Source organism: Mus musculus, chromosome 17 (assembly GCF_000001635.26).
Source record: "Mus musculus strain C57BL/6J chromosome 17, GRCm38.p6 C57BL/6J".
In the NCBI taxonomy this organism is placed as follows: domain Eukaryota; kingdom Metazoa; phylum Chordata; class Mammalia; order Rodentia; family Muridae; genus Mus; species Mus musculus.
The window spans coordinates 53466458-53494163 of record NC_000083.6 but is presented as its reverse complement, the minus strand read 5'-3'; the positions used below and the strand labels follow the sequence as shown (position 1 = coordinate 53494163).

Sequence of the window (27706 nt, the reverse complement as noted above, 5' to 3'; positions counted from 1 at the left end):
ATGACACATGCCATTAATTCTAGCATTCAGGAGGCAGAGGTAGATGAATCTTTGATAAGTTTGAGACCAGTTTGGTATATACAGTGAGTGAGTTCCAGACCAGTCAAGGCTACACAGTGAGATCCTATTTCAATAAATAAAGATGGACTGGCTAAGCTGAAGAGTAGTAGAGGCTTGGGTCCAATCTTCCATACTGTAAAGAGAGAAAAAAAGGAGACAGAGGTATGATCCCCAATGTTTATGATCGTCTTCAGTTGAAAGTATAGACAGGAGGATTTCCTCCTAGCTCAGCTTCCTATGTACTAGAATTAAAAGTGTAAAGAGTCTGCTAGTACATGGATATGATTTTAAAATTAGTCTTTTCAGTTTAACATTTAGTACCTTACACTTGATTACCCAAATATATACTAAAACAACTTAGTACTTGGCATGGTATTATTTGCTATTATACTCCTGCAATCCTGGCACTGGACAGGCAGAAGGATTGTCTCAAGTTCAAAACCAGCCAGTATTATAATGTGAGTCTTGTCTTTATAAAGGTACATGTTACAAAGAAAAGAAATAATGGAGCTGGAGAGATGACTTAGTGCTTAAGAGCCCTAGCATTGTTCCAGAGGACTGGGTTCAATTCCCCCACCCACTGGACAGTTCACAATGTCTGTAACTACAATACCAGGGATCCATTCTCCTATGGCCCCTATAGGCACTGTGTGCAGACATACATTTGAGCACATGCACACACACCACCACCACCACCACTACCAAAAACCAGGGCATACTGGTACACACTTATAATCCTATCAGTGAGCGCCAGGGAGGGCAAAAGAATCAAAAGTTCAAGATCACCATCATCCATTTGGGCTCACAGAAAGGTGCTAACAACAATCACAGAATTAATCACCATTTGTTTATCTTGACTGTTTTATTATTTTATATGTATTTTTTCTTATGAGAAGGAGAAACGAAAACAAAAGAAGGGGGGGGGATAAGAAAAATGAGAAAGGGGAATGGAGAAAGAAGAGAATCGAAAAAAAAACTATAAGCAAGGAAAGATGCTGAGAGCGCAAAGGAGCACTAGTAAATATCTTGATGCTAATTCCCAGCAGAACAAGGAGAGTAGAAATAGTATCTTAATAAAGTAGAGATATTTTAAAATGCTGAATTAATGATTTTGCTTGTCATCTAATTACTTATCTGTTGCCCATTAATAGCTCATTTCATAATATTCTGTTTCTTGATCTGTTCATCTGGCAATAAGGTCTTCCTTGTGGTTTAAAAAAAAAAAAAAAAAAAAGCCAAGCCTAGTAAGTAAATACTATCATATGAATTCACAGAAAAAGTACATACAATTAACTTGCTTGCTTTGAGGGGTCATAGCTATATGTGAACATGTGGAAAAAGTCTACAGACACTTTAGATGTAGATAATAATTTTGTTACAAGTTGAGATTTTTTACAAAATGTAAGTGGCAAAAAATAAAAGTTATGAGGCCTTGGAGCTGGGGTGATAGATCCTGTTTAGGAGTGTCTGTTACTCTTATAGAGGACTCAGTTTCAGTGCCTATGTGCAGTTCACAACCACTTATAATGGCAGTTGGAAGGCATCCAATGCGGTCTTATTCTGGCTTCCTCAGGCACAAGGCATGCAGGTAGTGTACTTAAGACACATGTAGGCAAACAAAATACTCATATGTATTGTAAATTTTTAAAAAAAGATTTATTTTATGTACACTGTAGCTGTCTTCAGACACACCACAAGAGGGCATCAGATATCATTATAGATGGCTGTCAGCCACCATGTGGTTGCTGGGAATTGAACTTAGGACCTCTGGAAGAGCAGTCAGTGCTCTTAACTGCTGTGCCATCTCCCAGCCCATATTTTAAATCTTAAATAAATAAAACTAGGGCTTTGCTATGTAATTAACTATGGCTGGCCCATAACTACTTATAAAGACCAGTCTGACCCTAAATTTGACAGTCATTTACCTGCCTCTGGTTCCTGAATGCGGGGATTACACTACTTGAGCCAGTAAAGATAGGGAACAGCATAGATAAATGATGTGGGTGGTGGCACATGCCCACATAATGTCAGTACTTGGGAAGCTGAAGTGTGAGGACATTTTGAGCTTCAGGCCAAAATAACAAATGAAATTAACCTCCCAAATCTATCAGATTAACAGTTACAGGTACTTACAGGAATTAAGCCAAGATTCCCATAAAAACTAGAAGTGTTCTAAGGGAGAAAACTTATGAAAAGACAGGAACCCTTTAAATCTCAGTCATTAAAGCTTCTTTTGGTTTTATACCCATATGCAATAACCACATTACGGAAATAAGTTCAGGGGCAAACATTTGAAGATGACATCCACTACTGAATTGTAACCTGAAACTGCAAACAGAAAAGAGAGGGTTAAATGGAGCTGGGGACACAGCTCAGCAGTAGGGTGTTTTACATATAACTTACAAAGACCCTGGTTTTGGTCCCCAGCACCAGGGAGGGAGGGATGGAGGCAGGAAGGGAGGGAGGGAACGAGGGAATGAGTGAGTGAGTGAGTGAGTGAGTGAGTGAGAGAGAGAGAGAGAGAGTGTGTGTGTGTGTGTGGGGGTGTTAAGAAAATAAGAAAACAACAAAAAAAAATGGGACTGCAAGGTATAAAAGAAAATAGAATAATAAAGAACACTGAGAATTGTGACCACTAACAAAATAGAATAGACATATAACTATTTTAAAGAACACTGAGGAAGCTCTTCTGTTAAGATCTTACAGTAGGGGGCTGGCGAGATGGCTCAGTGGGTAAGAGCACCCGACTGCTCTTCCAAAGGTCCAGAGTTCAAATCCCAGCAACCACATGGTGGCTCACAACCATCCGTAATGAGATCTGACTCCCTGGTGTGTCTGAAGACAGCTACAGTGTACTTACATATAATGAATAAATAAATCTTTAAAAAAAAAAAAAAGAAAAAAAAAAAAGATCTTACAGTAGATTTCATGTTCTAAGAGACCTACCTACATTATATGGTGTCACACTACAATTTTCTTACAAGACTGGCACTGACCCTGTAACTTGAGCTTGGTCATAAAAAGGTCTCTAGCTTCTACCTAATTCTTTCATAACACTTATGCTTAAACTCAGCTATTAAGTTGTCAAGGAAAACCTAGGCTGAAGTAAGTATAAAAAGCCAGATTGCTACAAGTAAGTTCAATTCCCAGGATCCATATGGTGGCAGGAAGAGAACAAGTGCAAGTCATCCAATCTCCATACATAGAACCACATGAAAAGATAATTTGTAAATAATGTATAGCTGTGGAAGTTGTAAACTGGGGCTGGAGAGATGGCTCAACAGTTAAGAGAACCAACTGCTCTTCCGGAGGTCCTGAATTCAAATCCCAGCACCCACATGGTGGCTTACAATCATGTAATGAGATCTCATGCCCTCTTCTGGTGTGTCTGAAGACAGCTACAGTGTACTTACATATAATTAATAAATAAATCTTGAAAAAAAAAACCCACAAACCAACAGAAGTTGTAAACCAAATTGGGGGAGGGGGCAGAAAATCAGAACCTCGATGGACAAACAATGAAGTTAGGTATCTTGGAGGCCTACTGGAAACCTTAACTCCCTTATTTATCTCCCTACCCCCTTTTCTTCTTTTAGGCAGGATGTCACTATGCAGTCATACGTCATCACATCTAGCCCTTTTACCTCCCTTTTCTAAGGCAAAGTTTCTTGAAAGTACTTTCACATTATTTTAACTGACACATAAAAAGAGGAGTCAATAACTTTCAAATATTTGGTTGCACAACATAATGCTTGTTATGTGTACTGATTTTCTAGTCTCAACTGCTTGCAAAAAACAAACAAACAAAACCAAGAAACCAAACAAAAACATCACCACCAAAAAAAATAAACCAAAACCAGTAACACCAAAAACCTCACATGGGCAATTATACAACAGTCGCACTGAAGAACCTGCTTTGAATTAACTGCAAAAATTCAGGCAACTTATGGAAGCTACTGCCTTGGTTTCTTCACCTATAAAATTTAGTGTTTTTATACAGCCATGCTAATGTAATGATGAGACTCGAAAATGTGTGATCTAAGTCCCATGAGTAGGTATGTGTCTTAATAGGTCAAATTGCTTCTATAAAGTAACATCTTTCTGAAATTTACAAATTAGATGCAAATGCAATATAGCCCTATAATGTAGTTATTTCATGATGTTTTGTATTACAAAGATAAAAAGAGTGCCATTCCTCCCATCTCTGTCATTTCAGTAGTAGGAAGTTAAAAAAAAAGCATTTCAAGGCCAGTCCAGACTATACAGCAAGATTGTCTCAAAATAAAGGGAAGGAGGGGGAAAAAAAAGAGAAAGAAATCAAGAAGGGAATGGTGGGACTGGAGAGAGATGGTTCAGAAGTTAAGAGTACTAGCTGCTCTTCCAGAGGTCCTTGGTTCAATCCCCAGCAACCACGTAGTGGTGGTTCACAACCATCTATACTGGGATCTGATGCCCTAGGCATACGTGCAGACAGAATACTGCATACATAATAAATAAATAAGTAAATAAATAAATAAATAAATAAATAAATCTTAAACAAAAACAAACACAAACAAACAAACAAACCACCTTAAAGAAGGAAGCAGTGAAGAGATTTGTAAAGTACTGTGATTATCTTCAAAGTCCAATGATATGACTGGACCTAAAAATAAAATCTCAGCTACTCTGGTAGCTGAGGGAGGAAGATTCTGCTCTTAAAGAGTTCAAGTCTTGCTCTGAATCACAGTGAGTTCAAAGACCCTGTCTTAAAAACAAAGAGGAAAATAAGGTGGACAGAACGGCCTACTTCTGCTATAATTCAGAGGTAGAGTACTTGTTTAGGACAGGTAAAGCACTAGGTTTAATCCTTAATGTTAACAACACAAAAAGAAAAAAGTCTAAAACATGATACCAACAAAAATTTTGATGGGTCAGCAATTAAATAGCTAGAGTTTATGCTTTACATCAAGATAGCTGATAAAAACAAAAATCTGGGCCAGCAAAATGGCCATGGGTGCTTGGCACACAAACCTGATAGCCTGAGTTCTATACCTGGAGTATGAGGCAAAAGTAAGGAGTTAACACCCAGAATTAGTTCTCTGACCTCCACAAACATACCACTGCACTCAAATACCCACAATGACTCATACAAAATACTAATTAAACAAAACAAACAAACAAAACCAAAAAACTTCCAACTAGAGCTGAGAATGCAGTTTAGGTGGTGGTAGCTTGCATCATCACGTATCGTGGGTTCAGTCCCCAGCACTGAATACTCAAGTGGCCTCTAATTCTAGCATTGGGGAAGTAAAAGTAGAAGGAACAGCTCACCACTACACAGTGAATTCAAGGTCAGCTTGGGCTGTAACAAACCCTGATACAAAAACAAATCAACCACAAAAATGTCTTAAATTACTGTTTCCTTTTTCAGGAGACATGACTTCAAGCTTACTACATACTTGAGGCTGGTGTTGAACTTCTCCTCTTGCCATCGTCCAAGTGCTGGGATTATAGGCATGTACCATTCATCATACACAGCTAAAACATGATTTCAAGTAGTAGTGTTTGAAGTAGAGAATGAACTTCAGACAATCTACTATGCCCCAGTATTCAACAAAATGGTCAAGTGAACCAACAGAGGCAGTTCACTGGGTTAGAGGTCCTTAGGCAAGTTATTCTGCTGAACATTTTCAAATAGTTGACCAGTGCCAGCTTCCTAACCCTAGCAACACTGAGACAAAATACTAATACTCATGATTAATAACGACTACTTGCAACTAATTTTAAGAGGATACAAAAGAACACAGGGCCCCCAATGTAGGAGGTAGAGAAAGCACCCAAGGAGCTGAAGGGGTCTGCAACCCTAGAGGTGGAACAACAATATGAACTAACCAGTACCCCCAGAGCTCAAGTCTCTAGCTGCATAAGGAGCAAAAGATGGCCTACTCGGCCATCATTGGAGAGAGAGGCCCCTTGGTCTAGCAAACTTTATATGGCCCAGTACAGGGGAACACCAGGGCCAAGATAGGGAGCAGGGCGGCGGGGAGGGTATAGGGGACTTTTGGGATAACATTTGAAATGTAAATGAAGAAAATATCTAATAAAAAATGTGTTAAAAAAGATACAAAAGATAAACAATTGATCATATTACCTATGAATATGTGTGACTCTATCTTTTGTGATACTGGGGGTGGAGTGGGGTGAGGATTGAAACAAAGACCTTATGAGTGCTAAGCAAACACTTTACCACTGAATATAACCTCGATATTTTTTGTTTTGTTTTTGAGACAGAGTCTGTGAGTCCTGGCTGTCCTAGAATTCACTTTGATGAACAAGCTGGCTGCAAACCAGATCTGCCTACTTCTGCTTCCCAAGTGTTGGGGTTAAGTGTACACCATCACATGCAATTTAAAAGAACACCTGTGGCTGGGAATGTGGCAGCACAGTGGCAGAGTACTAGCCTAGTCTACATGAGTCTCTAGATTCAATCTCCAGTACTATAAACAAAATGAAACATCAAGAAAAGGTGTTCTTTGGAAATCTTTATCCAGTTCAATACTTCATTTATAAAATATGTAAACAGGGCCAAAATGTTTATAAAGGGCATAGGATTGTCATTAATCCTGTTCAACAGTAGTATTTCAATTACACAGAGAACATTTTGAATGCATAACTCAGAGGACTGATACTATAACTACTGCATCATCACCACCACCATCATCTCCTTAGGTCCTGAGTGGCACAAACTAATATGAAAAAAATCAAATTTCTACCAACATCCAAAACAATCTACAAACCCATGGACATAAATTCTAAGAGGAAATAATATTGCCCATTAAGATAATATTCTTTCACTTAAAACCAAGGACACCATACAGTAATTCTATTTTTGTATTAAAAAACTACTAAGTTAGATGTATGTAAAAGAATAAATTCTTCAGCTTTAGCACTCAGGGAAGTTTAGGCAGGAAGCTAACTATAAGTTGCCTGACCTACAGATGGAGATCATCTCAAAACCCAAACAAAAAACTCAAAGCCAAACAGTAAGAGCAATAACAACAAACCTAGAAACAGTTTAAGTATTTTAAAAGTATTCCTTGTTTTTATGAATGCAATATATTATACAAGGTCTAGCTCTCAAGAAGACCTAGGGTTCAGGGCCAGTCTGAATCATCCTTGTTTCAAATAATAATCCCCTTTCCCACATCTGGGTCTTCTATCATTTTATGAAAAAGCAGTTTTAACAAAAAGCAGGTCATGGTAGTAGCACACATCTGTAGTCCCAGAAAGTAGTGGAGGCAGGACAATCAGTTGAGGCTAGCTTTAGCTACAGTGAGTCCGAGGCCACCCTGTTCTACATAAGATCCTATCTAAACAAACCCAACTAACTAAGCAGTACCACTGACATTGTGAAAGCTAAGTGTGGCGCCACATCTCAGGAGGCTAAGGCCAAACTGCTGTGAGTTCCAGGCTTGCTTGTGCTACAGAAACCCTGTACGAGGAAAAAAAAAAAAGGGGGGGGGGGAGTTGGAGAGATGGCTCAGCGGTTAAGAACACTGACTGCTCTTCCGAAGGTCCTGAGTTCAAATCCCAGCAACCTCATGGTGGCTCACAACCACCCGATGCGTTTGAAGATAGCTACAGTGTACTTAATGAATAAATCTTTAGGCCTGAGCGGGCAGGGACTGAGCAAGTGGAGTTGACCTGAGCAAGTGGGGCGACCAGAGCAACCGGAGCAAGCAGAGATCCTAAAAATTCAATTCCCAACAACCATATGAAGGCTCACACCAGCTGTACATGTACTCATATACATAAAATAAAATAAATCTTTAAAATAAAAACAAAAAAAGAAACCCTGTACCAAAACAAATAAAAATGTAAAATTTTCAGTTGGCTTCTGTTTTTTGGGGGGAGGAGGGAATAAACTTATTTTCCTGCTCGTTTTATTAAGGTATTGCAGTGAAGTGAATGTGTATTGTTGACATGGTATGTCATGGGCAATGTCATATAAAGATTCCAATAGCCTTAGCCTTAGGCTGAGAGGAACAGCAAAGCCTTCCTTGGGGATGCTGAGTATAAGCTTTGACAGTGTGTGTAGAAAATCCCATCACAGTTTGTTCCCCTTGGGATTTTTATAGTCTGAGAACTGTTCCCATACAAACATTTCTGTTTTGAAGATTAGCTAAACCTGTCTCCTTGATCCAGTTGTATACCAGAAACCTCTTTGTTAATGTGTATGCAATAACCTCTACTCCTTGATCTGCTGTATGCAATAACTCTACTTCCTTGTTCAACTCTATAATAAATATGCTGAGCTTTTGGGGGTGCTGTGATTTTTTTCTCTAGAGTTCACACTCCAACCAATCTCAGCTATTTCTATGTGTCCATAATCTGTTTTTTCATTTCCTCACTGCCCCAGCCAGCAAAGACAGAACACAGTTATGCCGGAGGAACAAAAGTTAAATATACTTCAAAAAAGACAGTTTGATACATGTATATACTGTTTGACAATTGAATCAAACTATCATGTGTTATCTATAAATGAAAAACAATTTTAGGGCAGGCAAATGGCTCAGTGGGTTAAAAAAAGCACCTGATGACCTGAGTTTGAGCTCTGGAAACACTGTGTAAGGAGAGGCAGCTCCAGAAAGTTGTTCTAATGCTGTGACCAGTTCCTCATGCTGTGGTGACCCCCAAACCATAAAATGATCTTAGTGCTATTTTATAGCTATAATTTTGCTCCTGTTATGAATCATAACATACATATCTGATATATAGATATTTGATATGTGCAATCTCATATCCAATCTCATAACCAAAGAGGTCTTGACCCATAGGTTGAGAACCACTGGTCTAAATAAAGTATGGGCCTAAAGTTCTTTCTTCTGGAAGAGCAATCATCTCTCCAGCCCCTACTTAATCAAAAATTTTAAATCAAATACTAATCAGGTGTCATCCAAAACATTATTATATAACATTAACAATCCTAAAAATTACTCAGCAACAATTACACTGGTATTTGTTTAGCAGACAATTTATTCTGTGTCTAGAGATTTACATTTCATATAAGAGGAAAATTAACATGTGACTTCCCTAACTTAATGCAAGTAGTATGCACTGGAGGATTAAAGATAGAAATATTGTGTTAGCCGGGAGTGGTGCCATACGCCTTTAATACCAGCACTTGGGAGGCAGAGGCAGGCGGATTTCTGAGTTCGAGGCCAGCCTACTCTACAAAGTGAGTTCCAGGATAGCCAGGGCTACACAGAGAAACCCTGTCTCGAAAAACCAAAAAAAAAAAATTGTGTTAAAAATTGCTGAGGCCTAGAGACATACCTTAGTTTTGCTTTCCTAGCATGTACAAAACCCTGGGTTTCATCCCTAGCACCACAATCACGGGTTTTCGTGGCCCACCTGTAATCTCAACATTCAGGAGGTAGAAGACCAATATTCAAGTCATCCATAACTACCTAGCTTCAGTTCCAAGCCAGCCTAGGTTGTATAAATCCTATCTTATTAATGTCCCACTCATATCTTACTCTCCCAAAAAAACCTATGAAATAAAGCTCTGCTAGGTTTGACACCCTGACTCAAAAAATAAAATAAGCCAACATGTATGGTAACTAAATCTGTAACCCCTATACTTGGTAGGCCAAGGAATGCCAAGAGTTCACAGTAAACATGGGCTATAGGGCAAGACCTTGTCTTAAAAGGAAAACTTTCCTATCTAAATAAAACAAGGTTTCAATTTTGTAGTTTGTTTTTCCTGGTATTAAATATTGTTTGAGCAAAAAAACCATGCTGGGCTGGATTACATCTGTAATTAGAATAATTAGGAGGTGGAGGCATGCCAGTGAGAAATTCACAGGAATTTCAGAATAGTTTATGGTACACTGTTTAAACAAAACACCAAAATAATGTATATTTTAAAGTTTGAGGTCTCCTAAAACTTTTTTTCTTCCCTGCATGATCAATTTAGTTATTCAAAATCACATTTAGAATATTAGTATGATTCAGTTAAATGATTAAAAAGAAAATAAGAATCTCACCCCCAATGGTACTCTCTTGAAATTCATGAAATTGGCCTTTCACAAAGCGAAGAACCAGGCTTGATTTGCCAACAGCAGACTCTCCTAGAAGGACCAGTTTGAACTGGCATATTTTATTTCCAGTATTTGGCCCGTTGGGTCTTGTTGCTCCTCGATTAGCCATGTCCAAATTTTAAAGAAGTCCCTAATTTCAGATTCCTAAATGAACTTCCAGGATGCAAGGCATTAATTTTGTTTTCTTTCTGGAGAAATTACCTGTGGAGACATAAATAATAACTAAGTAAATAAATCAAAACTAAGTAAATCAGTAGTCACTTTAGTAAGTTTACTCACTGTATTGTAATAACCAACTAACTATAGACAGCCAGTATCATTTAGTTTATTTTCAAGAGAAATAATGGCACACAATTTGAGCCTAAAATCACCTCAAGTTAAACTTCAAAAAGATTGTGAGAAATCTAAACGAAGAGAAAAAAAAATGCTTGGAAGAAGAGAAAGTAATGGAATATGTGAAAGCAGAAGGTAAGATAATCTACAGAAGAAAGGGTAAGAGAGGAAGACAAAGAACAGCAGTGGGGGCCATGCAAGGAAGAACAAAATTTAATGACACAAATGAAAATGTCACCCATTAGCCACCTCTCTCTATATAAACCAAGACAAAGGAAAAAAGGAAAGATGTAAGCTTTCAGTAGGGTGTGGTGGCAACAGCAGTGCCAAACTTGGGAAGGCTGAGGCAGGACTCAAAGCCATGGATAACAAGTTAAGACCTGATTCCAAAACTAAACAGCAACTAACCTTCAACAATTTGACTTTGGAGCTGGGGACTGAAGAGTGTTCGCCCAGCAAACAGCGAGCTCTAGGTCCAAAACGAACAAACAACTTGACGAGTTAGTATTCTACACACTTAATATAGTCAAGTCAATAGTATCAAGCGCCATTACAATTCTTATAAACAAGAAAACAGGTACTGAAAGGTTAAGTAACTTCACTGAGATCACACAGTGACAAAGCAATCTGAGATGTCAATCAAGCATTCAGATTCTAGGTACTGGAGAGATGGCACTTTAGTAGGAGTACTCCAACTCTAGGTGACTAGGACTCAATTTACAGGGTGATTCACAACCACCCATAACACCAGCTTCAGGTGATCTGACATCCTCCTCAGGACTTTTTGGGCCAAACATTCATAAGCACATACCCATAGACATATAAACTAAAACTAAAACCAAAATCTTGAAAGAAAGAACAACAGAAAGACAGACAGACAGAAAAGAAAAATTACGTTCTAATGTCATAATACTTAAAAGTTATTTTGAAGGAAATTATGCTAGTGAATGGAAAGATTGTAGAACAAGTCTAGGGTTTACTATCTGAAGACTTCCATTAAGTGATACATTTTTCATTTAATAGTAATTCCCAAGCACCAAATAATTTTTAACTCCCATGACCGTGTGCCTAGCTGATAATAATTTCTCTATTTGGTATAATTAGGAGTGACTTATTTACTTACAGTAATTTGGGGACAGTTTTGAGGCTAAGAATATATATATTATTTTCTGTTTTGCAATGTATTTGGAAAAAGCTGGTCTGAGTGACAGTCCTCTTCCCTCCTGTTTAGACAGGGTGTCACAAAGTAACATTGAATGGCTTCTTCAGTCCTGGTCTGCAAAGCATGTTTCAAGTCACCCAGAACTATATTGTGAGAGCCTGTCAAAAGTAATTAAGCAAAATTCCCAGACATCTAGTTTTGGTAGAACTGGGAACTATTTGAAACACCCTTTCAGCTTATTCACAAGTCAACCTTAATATTTTACTCCAACCTCTTATTAATGTATGGAGCCTAGATTGGGGGGGGGGGGGAGCCTGTAATCCCAGCACTCAGAGAACTGGAGGAAGGAGGGCTGTGAAGTCCTTCTAAGGCTAGCCCAGGCTACCAAAAAACTTTGTTTAAAAAAGGAGGAAGAGAAAGACCACTGGGTAAAGCACTTGAAATATAAGCTTAGATTTGGATTCTGGGAAGCACATATGGTGAAAAGGTGAGGACCAAGGTTGTCCCTTTGATCTCCATGAAAATGCTGTGAAATGCACATTCCTTCACACAGGAATACATACACATGCAAACATCACACGCATATACTAAATGTGGGTTATAAGCTTATCAAAAACAAAATATACTAAGGATTTTCTTCCTAAAAAAATCTTTGACCAAAAGCTACACTTAATTTATACTTAATTATAGAAATTTATATTTCCTATAAAATTTGAATTAATACATGGAACACTTGATAATGACAAATTCATTAACGAATATATCCATAAGATCTCCGTGCTATCTGTTTGTTGTTTTAAGACAACGGCTCTCTGTTTAGCCATGGCTGTCCCTGAACTCAGAGATCAATCAGTACATCTGCCTTTGCCTCCTGAGTTCTCTAATTAAAGGTATGCCACACCAAGCCCAGCTCCGTTTTTAAGATACCATCTTCTAGCCTAATCTAGTTACTAGCTTTGAAGAGTTCCTATCTTTACCAATAAATACCAACACATTTACAGATGAAATGTTTGAGCTGCTTCTAACCAACAGCACATAAATAAAACTACCATTTCATCCTGGCATGATGGAGCTTGTCTGTGGTCCTAGAACTTGAGAAGCTGAGACAGAAGCATGCCAGTCAGAAATATTTAGCAAGGCTTGTCTCAAAACAACAGACACAGTGGGCCAAGATTTTAATTCTAGCACTCCAGGGCCAGAAAAAGGTGGATGAATGGCTGTGTGTTCCAAGTTAGCCTGGCCTGCAAAGCATGTTTCAAGTCACCCAGAACTATACTGTGAGAGCTTGTCAAAAGTAATTAAGCAAAATTCCCATTTCTCCCCAATCCATAAAACAAACCAGATTCTGAAGTCTAGTCTCAGCTATGTCAATCTAAGTTTTAATTTTCAAATTTTCTATATTCATTATACCCTAACATTGCACAGCAACTGTTAAGAATTAAATAAGACAACATATCTAGTCTCTGATACAGTGCTTACTAAGTACACAGTGTTTGAAACTGGCAATTAAAATGGCCTCTTGGTGAATTAGTTAATTAATTAATGCTTGTAGATCAATAGACTTCATACAGACTGAAAAAGGCACCAACATACCTTCAGCTTAAATGTTTCTCAATTGTTCCTTACCTATAAAACAGTAAATGACTTATCCAGGACAAAACTTGTTCTGTATTCCTATGGTACTTCCAAAATCTCAGGGAAAACATCGATTCTCACAGAAAATACAAACAAAATTTTGTACTTAGTTTTTAAAAACTGTTTCCTGCCCCACATCCCGATCACATTTTTGAGGGACAGGGACTTGTCGCCTAGGCAAGCACAGGATAGGTTACGGATGGCCTGGACTCCTGATCCTACCTACCTCAGCTTCCAGAGTGCTGGGATGACAGGCGGGGTGCCTTCACAGTCAGTGTCTTTTAAAGTGCAAAGCTACTAAATCTTTTACTTCCAAAGACCTCAAACGGAAATAAGCCCAAGTATAAACCTACACAGGTTGAACATGGTATTAATGTTAAGTGCGAGGGCTGGGGGTGTTCAGTGAAGCTACTGCTCAGTGCACAGAGGTTCTGCACTTATAACTTGTACTTTTATTCCGTCAAAGAAAACTTTTGCATAATATGCATCTCCAATCTTTAAAATAGTTTTTTTATACAGTTAGGAAGTCTTTGATTAAAAAAATTGCACTGAGCCCTTAAATTGTGCCAGGCACTGTTGTGCTGCCTACTTTGTTCACAACCCCACGGGTTCAAATTTTACATTAAGAACGATTCTGGGCAGACCTCAATATTCTGGAAGATGTAACAGTTTTTTTTTTTTTAATTAGTTACGTGCAAGGCAACTGATTCAGAACTTTAAATCCATTTCGGCGAGGCAAAAACTAATATGCCAAGAGTGACAGTCAAAGCTTTAAACTTCTGGAGGCGTTAGGATGTTAACCTGCTCGCACCTTGGCCCGGGCTTCCCACCTCCCACGGAAGGGACCAGAGGATCCCACTACTCGCACAGCCCGGCCAAGCCGGTCAGAGGTAGGCGGAGCTCCCCAATCCCCACCTGCTGGAGGCCTGGGTTCCTGTCTGGAAGAAGCCGAGAAATCAAACCGGGGTGCCGGGGCCAGGAGCTCCGCTGGGCCTGGTGGGCGCGCTCCTGAGCCACCCCCGTCACCCCGGATGCGATCCGGCTCAGTAGCCGGGACAGAGCCCCAAAGACCGGGCTGGAGACCGCCAGGGCCCCAGGCTCTTCCCACGGCGCCATCTTGTGAAGGGAAGAGGGTGCCACCCGCCGCTCCCTCAGAGGATTCCCCACGTCCCAGGCCCCGAAGCTGCTAGAAGAATGAGTCACTAAGCGCTGAGGGCCCGCGGCGGCTTGGAGGCCCCAAGCCCGGCCCGGGACCACAGGGACCCGCCCCGACGGCGGCTTACCTGGGCCGCGTCTCCCGGCAGCGAGGCCACGCACGGCCCGGCCCGGCCCGGAGATCGGATGCGCCGCGGCTGCAGCGGCGGCGTCGCCTGCTCGCTCCTTCTTCTCACCCTGGCCGGCGCGGGACTCTGAGCGCCGCCCGCCGTGCCGCCGCCCCTGCCGGGCTGCGTCTCCGCCTCTCCGTTCCGCCTTCCTTTCTCCTCCTCCTCCAGAGTCGCCGCGCTCGAGTTCCGAGGACTTCTTCCTCGTCGTCGTCGTTCTCCTCCTCCTCCTCCCTCGGTCTCCTCCCCTCAGACCGCCCCGGCTCCTCACGAACCAAAACACAAACACTCGGGCTCCAGCGCAGGAACTGCTTCCGCCGGCTCCGCCACGTAGCCGCACGCAGCGAAGAACGCCGTGACGTCATTTCCGCCGCTGCCCCTCCCAGGAGGCCGGCAGCGGCTTCCTAAGGGGGCGGGGCCGAAGTCACGTGACATCCCCGGGTGCGCTAAGGGAGAATAGTTCGGCCCTCTCTAACGCCTCCTTGATCTGAACCGACATCTTTGGGCTCCGGCTGCAAGGCGAGGCAGGAGCGTCAGGAATGAAGAGGGGGGCGTGGGGTTGCGTCACGTGTCTTCTCCAATTCCCTGGGGCCAGACCTACTCACTTCCTTGCTCTGCCTTCCTCCTCCCCGGGGCTCCACCCTCAGTACCACCATTGTTATCTGGGTGGCGGCGCTCTAAGCCGGCGGGTTGGGAACCCGAGAGGCGTGGGCCAGACCTGCGTTTTATGGGTCTCATCGGAGCTGACAGGGTCCCCACTGCCATTGTCAGCCTGGGTTGTCTTCCCATTGCGGCGATTTTCGGTCTGATGGTTCACTCACAGGCCTCTCACACCACTTCAGCAGCTCAGTAAAGGGGTTTAGGCGAGCGAGGGCTCCTGTGGCTCTGGAAATGCCCTGCTTTTCCGAGAATGGGCGTGTCTGTGATCTCGGAGAGAATTAAGACCCTTAAATTCAAAAGCTGCCTTTAGACAGCAAACCTCAAAAGAATAACTTGCTTTTATTGAGAGTTTACCTGTGTGTGTGGTTTTTTGTTTTGTTTTGTTTGTTTTTTGAGTGAAAAGGAGGAAATCCTAATAATTAGCGTTTATTTGGAATTCCCCATTGAACTAAGTAGTAAACATTTTGGAGTGATCTCTCTCTCTCTCTCTCTCTCTCTCTCTCTCTCTCTCACACACACACACACACCCATTGATAAGCACAGTTGATAAGCACACAGAGTCCTGGCATGTTTGTGGAATGAATGAGGGAGGCAAATAATTTGGCCACGATCACAGGTTAGATATAGTCTAGCCTGCAGCCGGCTCCATAACACTAGTTCTTAAGATTCCAATGAACAGCAGCCCAAGATGTTTATGGCTGCCCACAGCACACCTATTTAAGACGTTCCCTTGATCCGCATAGGTCCAAATACTCCACTCCCCTAAATTCTGGCACTGGTTTCTATCAAAAGAGTCATTCCTTGTCTCTGTCAGAAAGGTTCTGTGGTGCCTATTAGCATACCAAAACACAAGGCTAGCCTTCTGATTTACTCAGTACCTGTGGCTCTTCTCACCCCACTTCCTACCCTAAACTTCTCCAAGTCATGAGCTTCCCTCTTCTAGTTTCTCATTCCCATGTAACCCTACTATTTGACTCTCTCTCTCTCTCTCTCTCTCTCTCTCTCTCTCTCTCTCTCTCTCCCTCCCTCTCCCTCTCCCTCTCTCCTTCCCGCTCCCCTCTCCTGTGGCCTCCTTTGCTCCTTTGTCTTCCTGTCTCACTACCCCATCCCACCCCATGGCCATGTCCAGTCTACACTTTTCTCTCCCAGCTCTGGATTTTTCCAGATGCCTCTGGCTGTACTTTCCCTCATACCTACAACAAAACCCTTCCTTCCCTTCAAACAAGCATGCCTTTGAGTAGTCGTGGCCTCAGTTTATACATCTGGCACTACAAACTTCCTTTATACACAAACCACACGGACATGAATGCTTTGATCAAATCCACCCTTCCAATTTCCTTTCCCCCAAATACTCTCATATTCCACCATGACTTTTCCTCCTTAACTTCAAGTACTCTTTCTTTAAAATCATTTTTAAATTTGATTTTATGTTTATGAATGTTTTCTTGAATATATGTCTCTATACCATATGGCTCTCAGAAGAGGATGTCCTGCCCTCTTAGGTAGTAGTATCCTTTATTTACCTGAAGTAATTGCTGTCTCTGCATACTGCCACAGTCGGCTAATCTAGGACTGGTCCTGGAAGTTTCTAGCCTCTGTACAATCTAATCTAGGCCTAGAATGCCTTCAAGCTCCGAGGTTCCAGCTCAAACTCCTCTTCAAGCTAATTCAACCTGGCTTCTCACTCGGCCTTTGACTTTTTGCTCTGCTTGGCCTCAAACTAATTCAGGCGGTATGTTCTAATCTTCTGGCTCCTCATTTTCTGGTGGGTTCTGTCTTACCTGTGTCTAGCTTGCTCTCTCTTCAGTCTTTCTCTCTAAAGCTTTCCCAGTACAACTGCCTCCTTTCTCTCCGCACTGCCCATCCCAAGTAGCTTCTCTTTCTTTTCATGAGAGTTGAGCATATCCTGTTCTGTCATATCTTTCTCTGATTTGTCACTTTGTCTGCCATTCAATTAGACATCGCTTTCAAACATGTGCGCTTCCTTCTACAAACTAATTTTATTCTCATTGTTTGGGATTAAAGGTATATACTAAGGGCATGTCTGTATTCTAGCCAGAGGGATTAAAGTAGTATATGCTAAGGGTGAACCGTACCACAACTAGAGACAGGTTTATCCAGTAAACAACAGAATCTCAGGGTTCACAGTATAATCAAATATTCTGCAACATGAGTAGAATACTGAGAACTGGAGTTAACAAGTCCCAAAGAAAATAGGACAGATGGCTAACTGTGGTGCTTATTAGCATCCAACAGTGTAAGATTGGCCTTCAGGCTCACTCAGTATCTGTGGTTCCTCTCAGCTCTTCTTACCCTGCCTGCTCCCCTAAACCTCTCCATCCCACAGGCTTTGCTTTTCTTCCCTTAGCATTTGTTTTCTATATAATCCTGCCATTGCGGCTGTAACTCTCTTGGTCTTCTGCTCTTGGCTCTCTCTCTCTCTCTCTCTCTCTCTCTCCCCTCCCCTCTCATGGTTCAGTTAAGTCGATTGGCCACGTTTAGTCTACTACTTTCTCTCCCTGCTCTGGACTCCTTTGGATGTCCCTGGCTGTACTCTTCTCAACCACACTTTGGAAATATTATGTCTTCATTTCAGTCACCAGGAGGGACATATATAACACTCTCCACCCCCAAGGGGCTCAGCCTCTCCTAATCGAACCAAGCTGCTGATTTGACTCTCCTGAGGTATGTATAGATTATTTGTTTCTTCTGGCTTCTGCTACTCACCATATTTGACTCTAAATTCTAGATTCTACTTCCTCAGCTACTTCTTTGCACCCCCTGCTCTAACCCTTTGTCTGTCCTCTCCTCACCTACTTGGTAAAGGTCTTCTTAGTCTCTATGGTCCCTGGAACCTGCTTTGCTTTGTTGGGCACCTGTCACCCAGGCATCTCTCTACTAAGCCACTTACTTGTCTGCCTCAATTGGAATGTTCCCTTTCCCCAAAAGCCTCTCCCAGTCCACATCTTTAGCTGTTTTCTCTCCTGTTCTAACCATTTGACTCTCCTCCTCTACTGTATGTCACTCTGGAGCTGCCTGCTTTGTCTCTGTTGGACTACTACAAAAGATACACCCATGTGCCAGAAAGCTCCTCTTGCCCGATTGGGCCTCTATCATGTGAAAAGTGACACTTCTCCTCTGTGATTTGGAACATTTCTCTCTGACAGCTCTCTCAGTCCACTTGTTGATGTGCCTGATTGAAATTCTTGTCACCACACCACTTCCCTTCCTCTGTTCCATTTGTTCTCAGTTCCTTCCTAGTGGAGGTCCTGCTTGTGACTCCTTCCTTTCCTCCTCCCCATCAGAGGTACTTGCTCTCTTTCTTTCTCCTTCTACCTTCCTGGGCCTACATATAATCACTCTGTTCTTTTCCTCATTTCCCCCAGGAACTGCCTGGTGAGTCCCACCGCTTCCCTATACCCCTCTGGGCCTCTAAAATATTAGAACCCTCCTTCTGGCAGAGTTTTTGTCTGTGACCCTGTCCTTTCTGTCCCTTAGCACCCCTCCCTCCCAGAGTTTCTTCAGCTTCTCTATTGCCTCCTGGGCCTGAATGATACTCAAATCCACCCTCTGGAGGAGTTCCTGCTTGCAGCCCTATCCCTTATGGTGACCCTGTTGTCGAACAGCTCCCTCTTGCAGCTTACTGGAACCCTCTGTTGGGCAGAGTTTAGTTGCGACTCTTTCTCTTTTCCTTTTCAGACTCAGTTTCCTCCTCAGACTGAGAAATTTCATTAAAGCCTTGCTGTATTACTGAAAACAGTTTGGCCTTAGCACAGCTTGCTCAATGGCCAAAAATGGCACACTTGAGTCCCAAATTCTGTCATACTGCAATAACTTCTGCCATTGCACAAATGACACCCAAATCTCTCATAGCTTTATTTGCTTTACTTCCAAAAGGTTATCTCTGAGCGTTTCTACTTTCTACTCTTGACAAGTTTTTATCTCTACCATTTCTTCATTCTCTGCTCTCAAGAAATTTCTTAAAACTATTGTGTAAACTCTTTATCCTAGGATTTATAAGCCCAATGAATATAGTTTTTTTTTAAGATTTATTTATTTATTATATGTAAGTTCACTGTAGCTATCTTCAGACACTCTAGAAGAGGGTGTCAGATCTCATTACAGATGGTTGTGAGCCACCATGTGGTTGCTGGGATTTGAACTCAGGACCTCTGGAAGAGCAGTTAGGGCTCTTAACCACTGAGCCATCTCTCCAGCCCAAATATAGTTTTAAAAGAAGTCTATAAAAAAAAAAACAACCCAAAATAAACAAAAAAAACTTGTGGCGGGGCAGTGGTGGCACACGCCTTTAATCCCAGCACTTGGGAGACAGAGGCAGGCGGATTTCTGAGTTCGAGGCCAGACTGGTCTACAGAGTAAGTTCCAGGACAGCTAGGGCTACAAAGAGAAACCATGTCTCGAAAAAACAAACAAACAAATAAACAAACGAGAAAGAGAAAGAAAGAAAGAAAGAAAGAAAAAGAAAGAGAGAGGGAGAGAGAGAGAGAGAGAGAGAGAGAGAGAGAGAGAGAGAGAGAGAGAGAAGACCAAATTGTCTGGATTATATAGGGAAGAGCCTCTGGGGAGAAAGGCAGCCTAGCCCTTGCTAGCCCTTGAGCTGGAAATTCCAGGGTTGGGGGCAGGGTATGTCAGGTAGGGCCTGAGGTATGCTGGGAGAAGCTGGAGACCAGGTCTGCTTTGGTATGTAAGATATATACCCCGGTCCCTTGTCCCAGAATCTGAAACCAAACTCTAAGGTCTCTAAGGAAGACAATAAAGCATAAATGACTCTGAAGAAAATGAATACATGACCACTCCAAGGTATGGCTGAGGAGAAGGTTTTTCTTGTCAATATGAATGAAAGTACAGTCGGAAGCATCTGCAAGTGTCGAGAGCAGAGACAGAAAGAAGTAGATTGAACATGGCCAGCAGACTAGACTGAGCCATGGTGGAGAAAGGAGTGGGAGGAAGAGAGAAGCGAGAGGCCAAAGAGATCCAAAAGAGCACATGGCCAAAATGGCAGGGCTACACAGGAATCAGAAGCTGGAGGAAGGAAAGTATATCTAAACTTTTATGTCTTTTTGTAAACTTAAAAAATTATTGTAAACTTCAGGGAGTCAAGAGTTGGATCCATTTGTCAAACACACTCCAGAAAAATATTCCTGTTAATCAACAGCTTTTCACCTACTACCTATTCCTGAGGGTGAGTGTCACATGTCCTTTGCCAACCACCACTCTCTGCTTTTTCCCTCTGTCCCTTCCTCTTTCCCTCTGTCTGCTTCTCCTAGTCTTGGGACTATTTCTATATCCCCAACTACCAGGACTACCGGTCTGGAAGTTTCAAGTGTACACTCAAGATAAAGATTGCCCCCTAAGCAGCCCCTTGACTTCACGTTCTGTCACTAGTCTGTACCTCTCCCAGCAGATTTTTAATCAACTGAAGACTGTAAACTGCTCCAAATCAGAACCAGTGAGCCCCTGACTTGCTGTAAGCAGATGTAAACTAGATGCACAGCCTTTAACCCACATTCCAGCCTTTCTGAACCCCTGACATTAATGCCCTAATTTCATCTAAAAAACAGAAGAGAGTTCACCTTATCAACAAATGTCTGGTCCCAAAGAAACGTAGGACAAATGGCTACTGTGGTGTCTATTAGCATCCCAAAGTGTCAGCCTGACCTCCCAGTCCCCCTCAGTACCAGTGGCTTCTCTCAGTTCTTCTCACTCCAGCCACACCCTAAATCCATCTAGCTTGCTTTGCTTTTTTTCTCAGCTTCCCCCCCCCCCCAAAGACAGGGTTTCTCTGTGTAGCCCTGGCTGTCCTGGAACCTGCTCTGTAGACCAGGCTGGCCTTGAACTCACAGAGATACACCTTCCTCTGCCTCCCAAGTGCTGGGATTAAAGGCCTATGTCACCAATGCTCAGCTCCCCCTAGCTTCTGATTCCTATATAACCCTGCCATTCTTGGCTCTCTTGGTCCTATGCTCTTGGCTTTTGATCTGCTTGCCTTTTCTCCTCCTCCTTGTCCTTCTCCTCCTTCTTCCTCTCCCCACACTTCTCCCCTCTCTCTGTCTCTCTTTCTCTCTCAGCATTTCCTCTAGGCTCTGCTCAACAGTTACCAGGCACCAGGACATGTCCCCAGCCTGCCTCTTCTCCCTCCCTCTCTCTCTTCCCTCTCCCCCTTCCCTTCTTGCCAATAAACTTTCTTTTATATTAAATCTGTCTCATGGCCTTATTCTTCAGAGGGAATGCCTCGACATGAGCCTGCCCAGATGCTCCCTTCAATCTCACCACTGCCACTGTTTTATAAAACACAAAACTCTCCCTCTGCCCCGTCTCTCCTCTCATGGTCCAGTTCAGTCTAATGGTCATGTTGAGTCCACCATTCTCCCTGCTCTGGACTTTTCCAGATGCCCTCAGCTATACTCTGTCTCATGTTTACAGTAAAAACCTTCTCAACCATCCCTTGGAGCAGCAATGTCCTATTTTTATTCAGGAGTTATGGATAAATGTGAGCTGGGAATTGGACTCCAGTGCTCTGCAAGAACAAATCCTCTAAAACATTGAACCATGTTTCCAGCTCCCCTGAGTCTACTTTTTGCTGCAAGTATGTAACGGCTTCCGACTGTACCCTAGAACATGAGCAGCCTATGGGGCTATCCATTAGAAGGAACTGACTGTTTCTTTTGAAGCTGTGTTTTTTACAGTAGCTCCTTAGCTATGATTAGACCTTCATGAGTCTGTCCTTCAATCATGCTGGACTTCTGGATGGATTGATCTTGTTGCAGGTGTTGTCCGTTCAGTCATAGCAGCTATGAGTTCATTTGTGAAACATCTCTGTCGTGTCTGGAAAACCCTGTTTCTTTGACATGGACCTGGGCAGAGCTAGCCTGTGGTTACTCATTCCATGTTGTGCAATGGAGATGATTTGAACCCTTGAATAGCCAGTCTTTCAGATCAACTCCCTGCTTACTAGAAGGGCAGAGTGTGTCATATATAAATACCTGTGGCAGTTTATCCCTAAGGGCTTGTTCTAATATACTGGCCATGTTAATAGCTTGTAACAACCACGGAAGGAATCAGGAAACAGGATAGATATGTCACAACAGCTTTGTCACGTCAACAGCATGTCACAAACACAAACCTATTTTCTAAACTTGCTTCTACTCAGTGACATATTAGCAGTCATCTAGTCTTGGCACTTACTGCAGCATCTTTTTCTTTTTTAAAAAAGATTTATTTGTTTATTTTATGTATATATGAGTACACTGTAGCTGTACAGATGGTTGTGAGTCTTCATGTGGTTGTTGGGAATTGAATTTAGGACCTCTGCTCGCTCCGGGCAACTGTGCTCACTCAGTCCCTGCTCACTCCAGCCCAAAGATTTATTTATTATTATAAATAAGTACACTGTAGCTGTCTTCAGATGCACCAGAAGAGGGTGTCAGATCTCATTACAAGTGGTTGTAAACCACCATGTGGTTGCTGGAATTTGAATGCAGGACCTTCAGAAGAGCAGTCAGTGCTCTTACCTGCTGAGCCATCTCACCAGCCCCGCAGCATCTTTTTCAACCCTCTTTTCTTTCACTCATAAACCATTATCCATTTTTATCACTAAAATGTATGTAATTTCCAGACTTTGTTTAATCCCAATGTGTAGTCTATGAACTGGATTTAACATGGGCGTATGCCTTTTAAGCCCATTCCTTACACGTTTGCCAGTCATGCTCTGACCCATGTTTGGCAGTATCTTATTAATTGCTAGTGGAGCCAATCCTTAAACTCTGATTTCACCTTACATTTCCTTTATTCTAGTTCTTTAAAAAGTTGTAAGTTAATTTAGTGTCTGTGTTTAAAACATGCATGCCATGGCTGCATGTGTGGAGCTTAGATGACAACCTGCAGGAGTTGATTCTCTCCTTCTGCCATGTGGGTCCTGGACATCAGGCTTGGTGACAAATGGCATTATCCCCTTGTTGTGGCTATTCTTGATTGGCAATTTGACTACATCTGGAATGAACTATAATCCAGATATGGAGGGCACACCTGTGATCCAGATCTTGAGGCATAGTGGCCATGAAAAGCTTAGGCCCAGGCAAGGTAGTACATGCCTTTAATCCCAGGAGACAGAGGCAAGCAGATCTCTGAGTTCAAGGCCAGCCCGGGACAGAGCAAGTTCCAAATCCAGGTGTGGTGGTACATATCTTTAAGCTGGGACTTCTGCTGGAGGCCTCCATAAGGACAATGAAAGAAGGAAGGCACTTTCTTCTTTGCCTGCTTGCACTTACTTGCCAGCACATCTGTTGGAACCTATTTCTTCAGGATTCAATACAGAAGAGGGGAACCAGAAAGAGCCTCATGGGACTGAGAAAATACTAGATTCGTGGACTTCCCATTCACAACTGCCCATTGTTGGGTTAGTTGGACTATAGTCATCACAATAACTTCCCTTAATATATAGAGTCATTCCGTAAGTTCTGTGAGTTTAGAGTACCCCGACTAATATACTGGCCCTCTTTTATGCTATCCCTATAGCTTCCATCTCCCCAGATTTGCTTTGTGTTCTTACTTTGCATTTCAGCTCTTCTTTGAGTATATATACCTGTGTTCCCATGTTGACATCTTTGCTCTCTTTGCTTTCTACCTGGAACAGTGATGCTGCCCATCATTACTGGTCTACCTCAGGCACTATACCAGTCCCTTAGATAGCATTCTAGGAAACTTCTATTGGACTCAATTATCTTAATCTACATAAGGAGAAACTCACTACAGAATTTACTTTTTATATTGATTCTAAATCTGCCACATTTTATAATTAACTTTTCCTTACCCTTCATTTCTTTATGATTATAAAGTTTTTTTTTCAGGTCAGTATGAAAAGAATTCTATCTGCAATTTTATTAGTAGGTTCTATTGGCAGGTTCCTCTGTAAGAACAGTATATTAGATTTTTTTTCTTACAACTATGATAAACTATACTAGGATATATGGAGATGTCTACTCAAAATGTGCTTACAAAAACACTGTAACTTTATAGGCATGTTTACTAGTGACTAGTACTTTGTGTAATATGCCTTATCATTACTCAGAAATGCTGTATTTTTTTGTGATTTATATTTGGACAGTGTCCAAGGGCATGTCCCAAAAAACAGAATCAGTTGAAAGTGGGATTGCTATTTGTAACAGGCCATGTTACAAATCAGTAGCTCCAGGAAGAAAAGAAAATTTGATTTGTGGAAGGGAAAAATAGGGCACTTATTAAATGTAGTGAAAAAAAGTTCATAGGCCCAAAAATGACTGGTAAGAGGTAAGATAAAACGGCTCTATGCAATAAAACCGAATTCTACTTTTGATAAAACCCAACTCAGCATGAATTCTTAAATCATTTGTAGAAATCAAATGACAGCATTTAATTGTAACCTCTTTCAAGATATTAGCCAAAAACTTCAGCCCTGGAGAAGTTGGTGAATATATAACCAAAGTTTTATGGAACCCCAAATCATCTCATCAGCCATGGCTAAGTGTGAGGTCCAAATTTAATTCTTTCCTTCTTCCTTATTCTTCATTCTGTTTGATCCAGTACAAGATTCTGACATCACAGTTAAAATATCTCAACTTAAATCAGAGTAAGGAAGTCTGTGTATTTCCTTAATAAGTTCAAAATGACTTTCATTTTAGCTGCATATTCAGTTATTCTAGGTGACAGTACCTAGCATGGCCTCAGTGTGTAATAGAATGTAAGAAAGTGAGAAAAAAAAACACAAATCTATAAAAGGATTTTTGCAAGCACATAGACTGATGAAATGAATCTGGTAAAGGCTGGTAAACTTATGGGCTTCTTAATGGACAAAACCAAGTGATTCCTAACAGCTGTAATCCAGATTATGCTACTTTTATAAATAATCTATAGACTTTCCTCCAAGTGCAAAAGATAAAAGAAATTATTAAAGCCTCACTTAATACAAAACACAGTAAAAGGAAGGAAATCTCCCATGTGGAGCCTTATCTGAGCTGGTCTCTGGACAGATTGGGGGGATATTTCATCACATTCTTGTAGCCTTAGTTCCTTATTCCCCTAAACAATGGCCTCCACCTTTGTAATTCCCTGGGGCTGCTCTGGGGCCAGGTACTCAAGGTAGCTGTTCTGTACAGTCCAAATGGTCTGGGATGGGAAGACCAGTTATGATCATACCCTGGATTTGTGAGCAAAAATAAATACTTCCTTCTTTAAGTTGCTTGGGTCAGCTATTTTATCACAGCATTGAAGGAAATCATTTACACATTTAATTTTATAAGCCGGAAACAAAGCAATGACAAGAAGGGCTGTTTAATACTTGAGCTGGAGGAGAAGGAGATGGCTCAGCCCATAAGAACACGTGTGCAAGCATGAGCGTATGAGCTCTAAAATCAGCACCCCAAAGTGAAAAGCACATTTGCCTGCAACCCCAAGGGAGGCAGAAACAGCAAGATCCTAGGGCTTCCTGGCTGCTAACCTAGTTTCAGGTTCAGTAAGAGATCCTGTCTAGAGAGTGTGGGATAGTGATAGAGCAGGATACTTGATGTCTGGTCTCCATGGGTATATATACAGTGCACATAAGCAGAACATTAGCTGGTCATGTTTAAAACTATTGGTAAGAGTTTGGATATAACTTCATGTTTCTCATTCCAACTAGAACATAAATCCAATGAGACAGTGATAACATTCTCTTGGTTCCCAGTATTGAAAAAAGTTGAGACTCAATGCGTATTTATAGAATGAATGAGTGAATGAGCCTTTAGAAATGAGTTACAGACTATCAAGTCATTTAAATAACTGAGGTGGGGGAGGGGGGAGGGCATTTATATTGATGATCTAGAAAGTTCTGAAATAAGGACCAGGAATGGAGGATCCCAGCTGAAAGCCCAGCATTTGGAGGGCTAAGGTAGGAGGATCTGGAGCTCAAGGCTACTCTCAACTATGTACTGAACTCATTTGCCTGGGCTGGTTGAGACCCTGTCTCAATATGAAGCAGTACGATAGCGCAGGCCTTTAATTCCAGTACTTGGGAGGGAGGGAGGCAAATGTCTGAGGTCAAGGCCAGTCTGGTCTACAGCATAAATTCAAGGACAGCCTGAGCTACGTGGAAAAAAACCTGTCTCAAATAACCAAAACCAGCTGGGCGTGGTGGTGCACGCCTTTAATCCCTGCACTCAGGAGGCAGAGACAGGCCGATTTTTGAGTTCGAGGCTAGCCTGGTCTACAAAGCGATTTCCAGGACAGCCAGGGATATACAGAGAAACCCTGTCTTGACACCCCCCCCCCCAAAAAAAAACAAAAAAACCAAACTAACCAAACAAACAAACAAACCCCCTCCCAAAACCAAAAAATACCCCAAAATACAAAAACACCAAAACACTCCCTTACACAAAATAAACCAAAACAACAACAAAACAAACAAAAAGAAAGAACCTTATCCTCTCCTTCTGCCCCCCCCCCCCCCCCCCCCGCGCTGCTAGCGGCTCCACCTTGCTCGCTGATTCCCCTAACCCCCCTCCCTGCCGCTGTCAGGCTAGCTACGTTGTCCCCAGCTGTCGCCATGGTCACCTACAGGGACCTCATCAGTCGTGTCTACAAGATCCTGGAGATCGCACAGGGACTGTGCCTGGAGGTGGAGGGCAAGATGGTCAGTAGCACAGAGGGTGCCATTGATGACTCGGTCATCGGTGGAAATGCTTTCGCAGAAGGTCCGGAGGGCGAAGGTACCGAAAGCACAGTAGTCACCGGTGTTGACATTGTCATGAACTATCACGTACAAGAAACCAGCTTCACAAAAGAGGCCTCCAAAAATTACATCAAAGACTACATGAAATCACTCAAAGGCAAACTTGAAGAACAGAAACCAGAAAGAGTAAAGCATATTATGGCTGGAGCTGTGGAGCGAATTAAGCACATCCTTAGTAATTTCTTTTCTTTTCTTTTTTTCTTTTTTTTTTTTTTTTGGTTTTTCGAGACAGGGTTTCGCTGTGTAGCTCTGGCTGTCCTGGAACTCACTCTGTAGACCAGGCTGGCCTCGAACTCAGAAATCCACCTGCTTCTGCCTCCCGAGTGCTGGGATTAAAGGCGTGCACCACCACGCCTGGCACTAATTTCAATAACTACAGTTTTGAGTTTTTTTTATTGGTGAAAACATGAATCCAGATGGTAAGGTTGCTCTCCTGGACGACTGTGAAGATGGTGTGACTCCATTCACGATTTTAAGGATGGCTTAGAGATGGAAAAATGTTAACAAATTGGATCTGTCACCATAATCGGCTGCTGCTTACTATCCATACAACACTAGGACTTAGGACAAATGGGACTAATGTCATCTTGAGCTTTTATTTTGATGGTGATTTATTTGGAGTGGAGGCATTTTTTTTTTAAAGGAAAAAAAAAACTGTCATGTGGGTTGTCTAAAAATAAAGTGCATTTAA

At 41.9% G+C, this 27706-nt stretch overlaps 1 protein-coding gene and 1 pseudogene across 1 annotated transcript in view; one reads left to right on the top strand and one right to left on the bottom strand.

Annotated features, from left to right (window-relative positions):
- Positions 1-14930, bottom strand: part of Rab5a (RAB5A, member RAS oncogene family) — a 28445-nt gene extending 13515 nt beyond the window's left edge. The window contains exons 1-2 of the mRNA NM_025887.4: positions 14556-14930; positions 10089-10343 (exon numbers count right to left, since the gene is read on the bottom strand). Coding sequence (NP_080163.1) covers positions 10089-10251 — 163 coding nt within the window. The 5' untranslated portion in view covers positions 10252-10343; positions 14556-14930. The remainder of the gene's footprint in view (positions 1-10088; positions 10344-14555) is intronic.
- On the top strand, positions 26861-27706 carry Tpt1-ps7 (tumor protein, translationally-controlled, pseudogene 7; annotated as a pseudogene).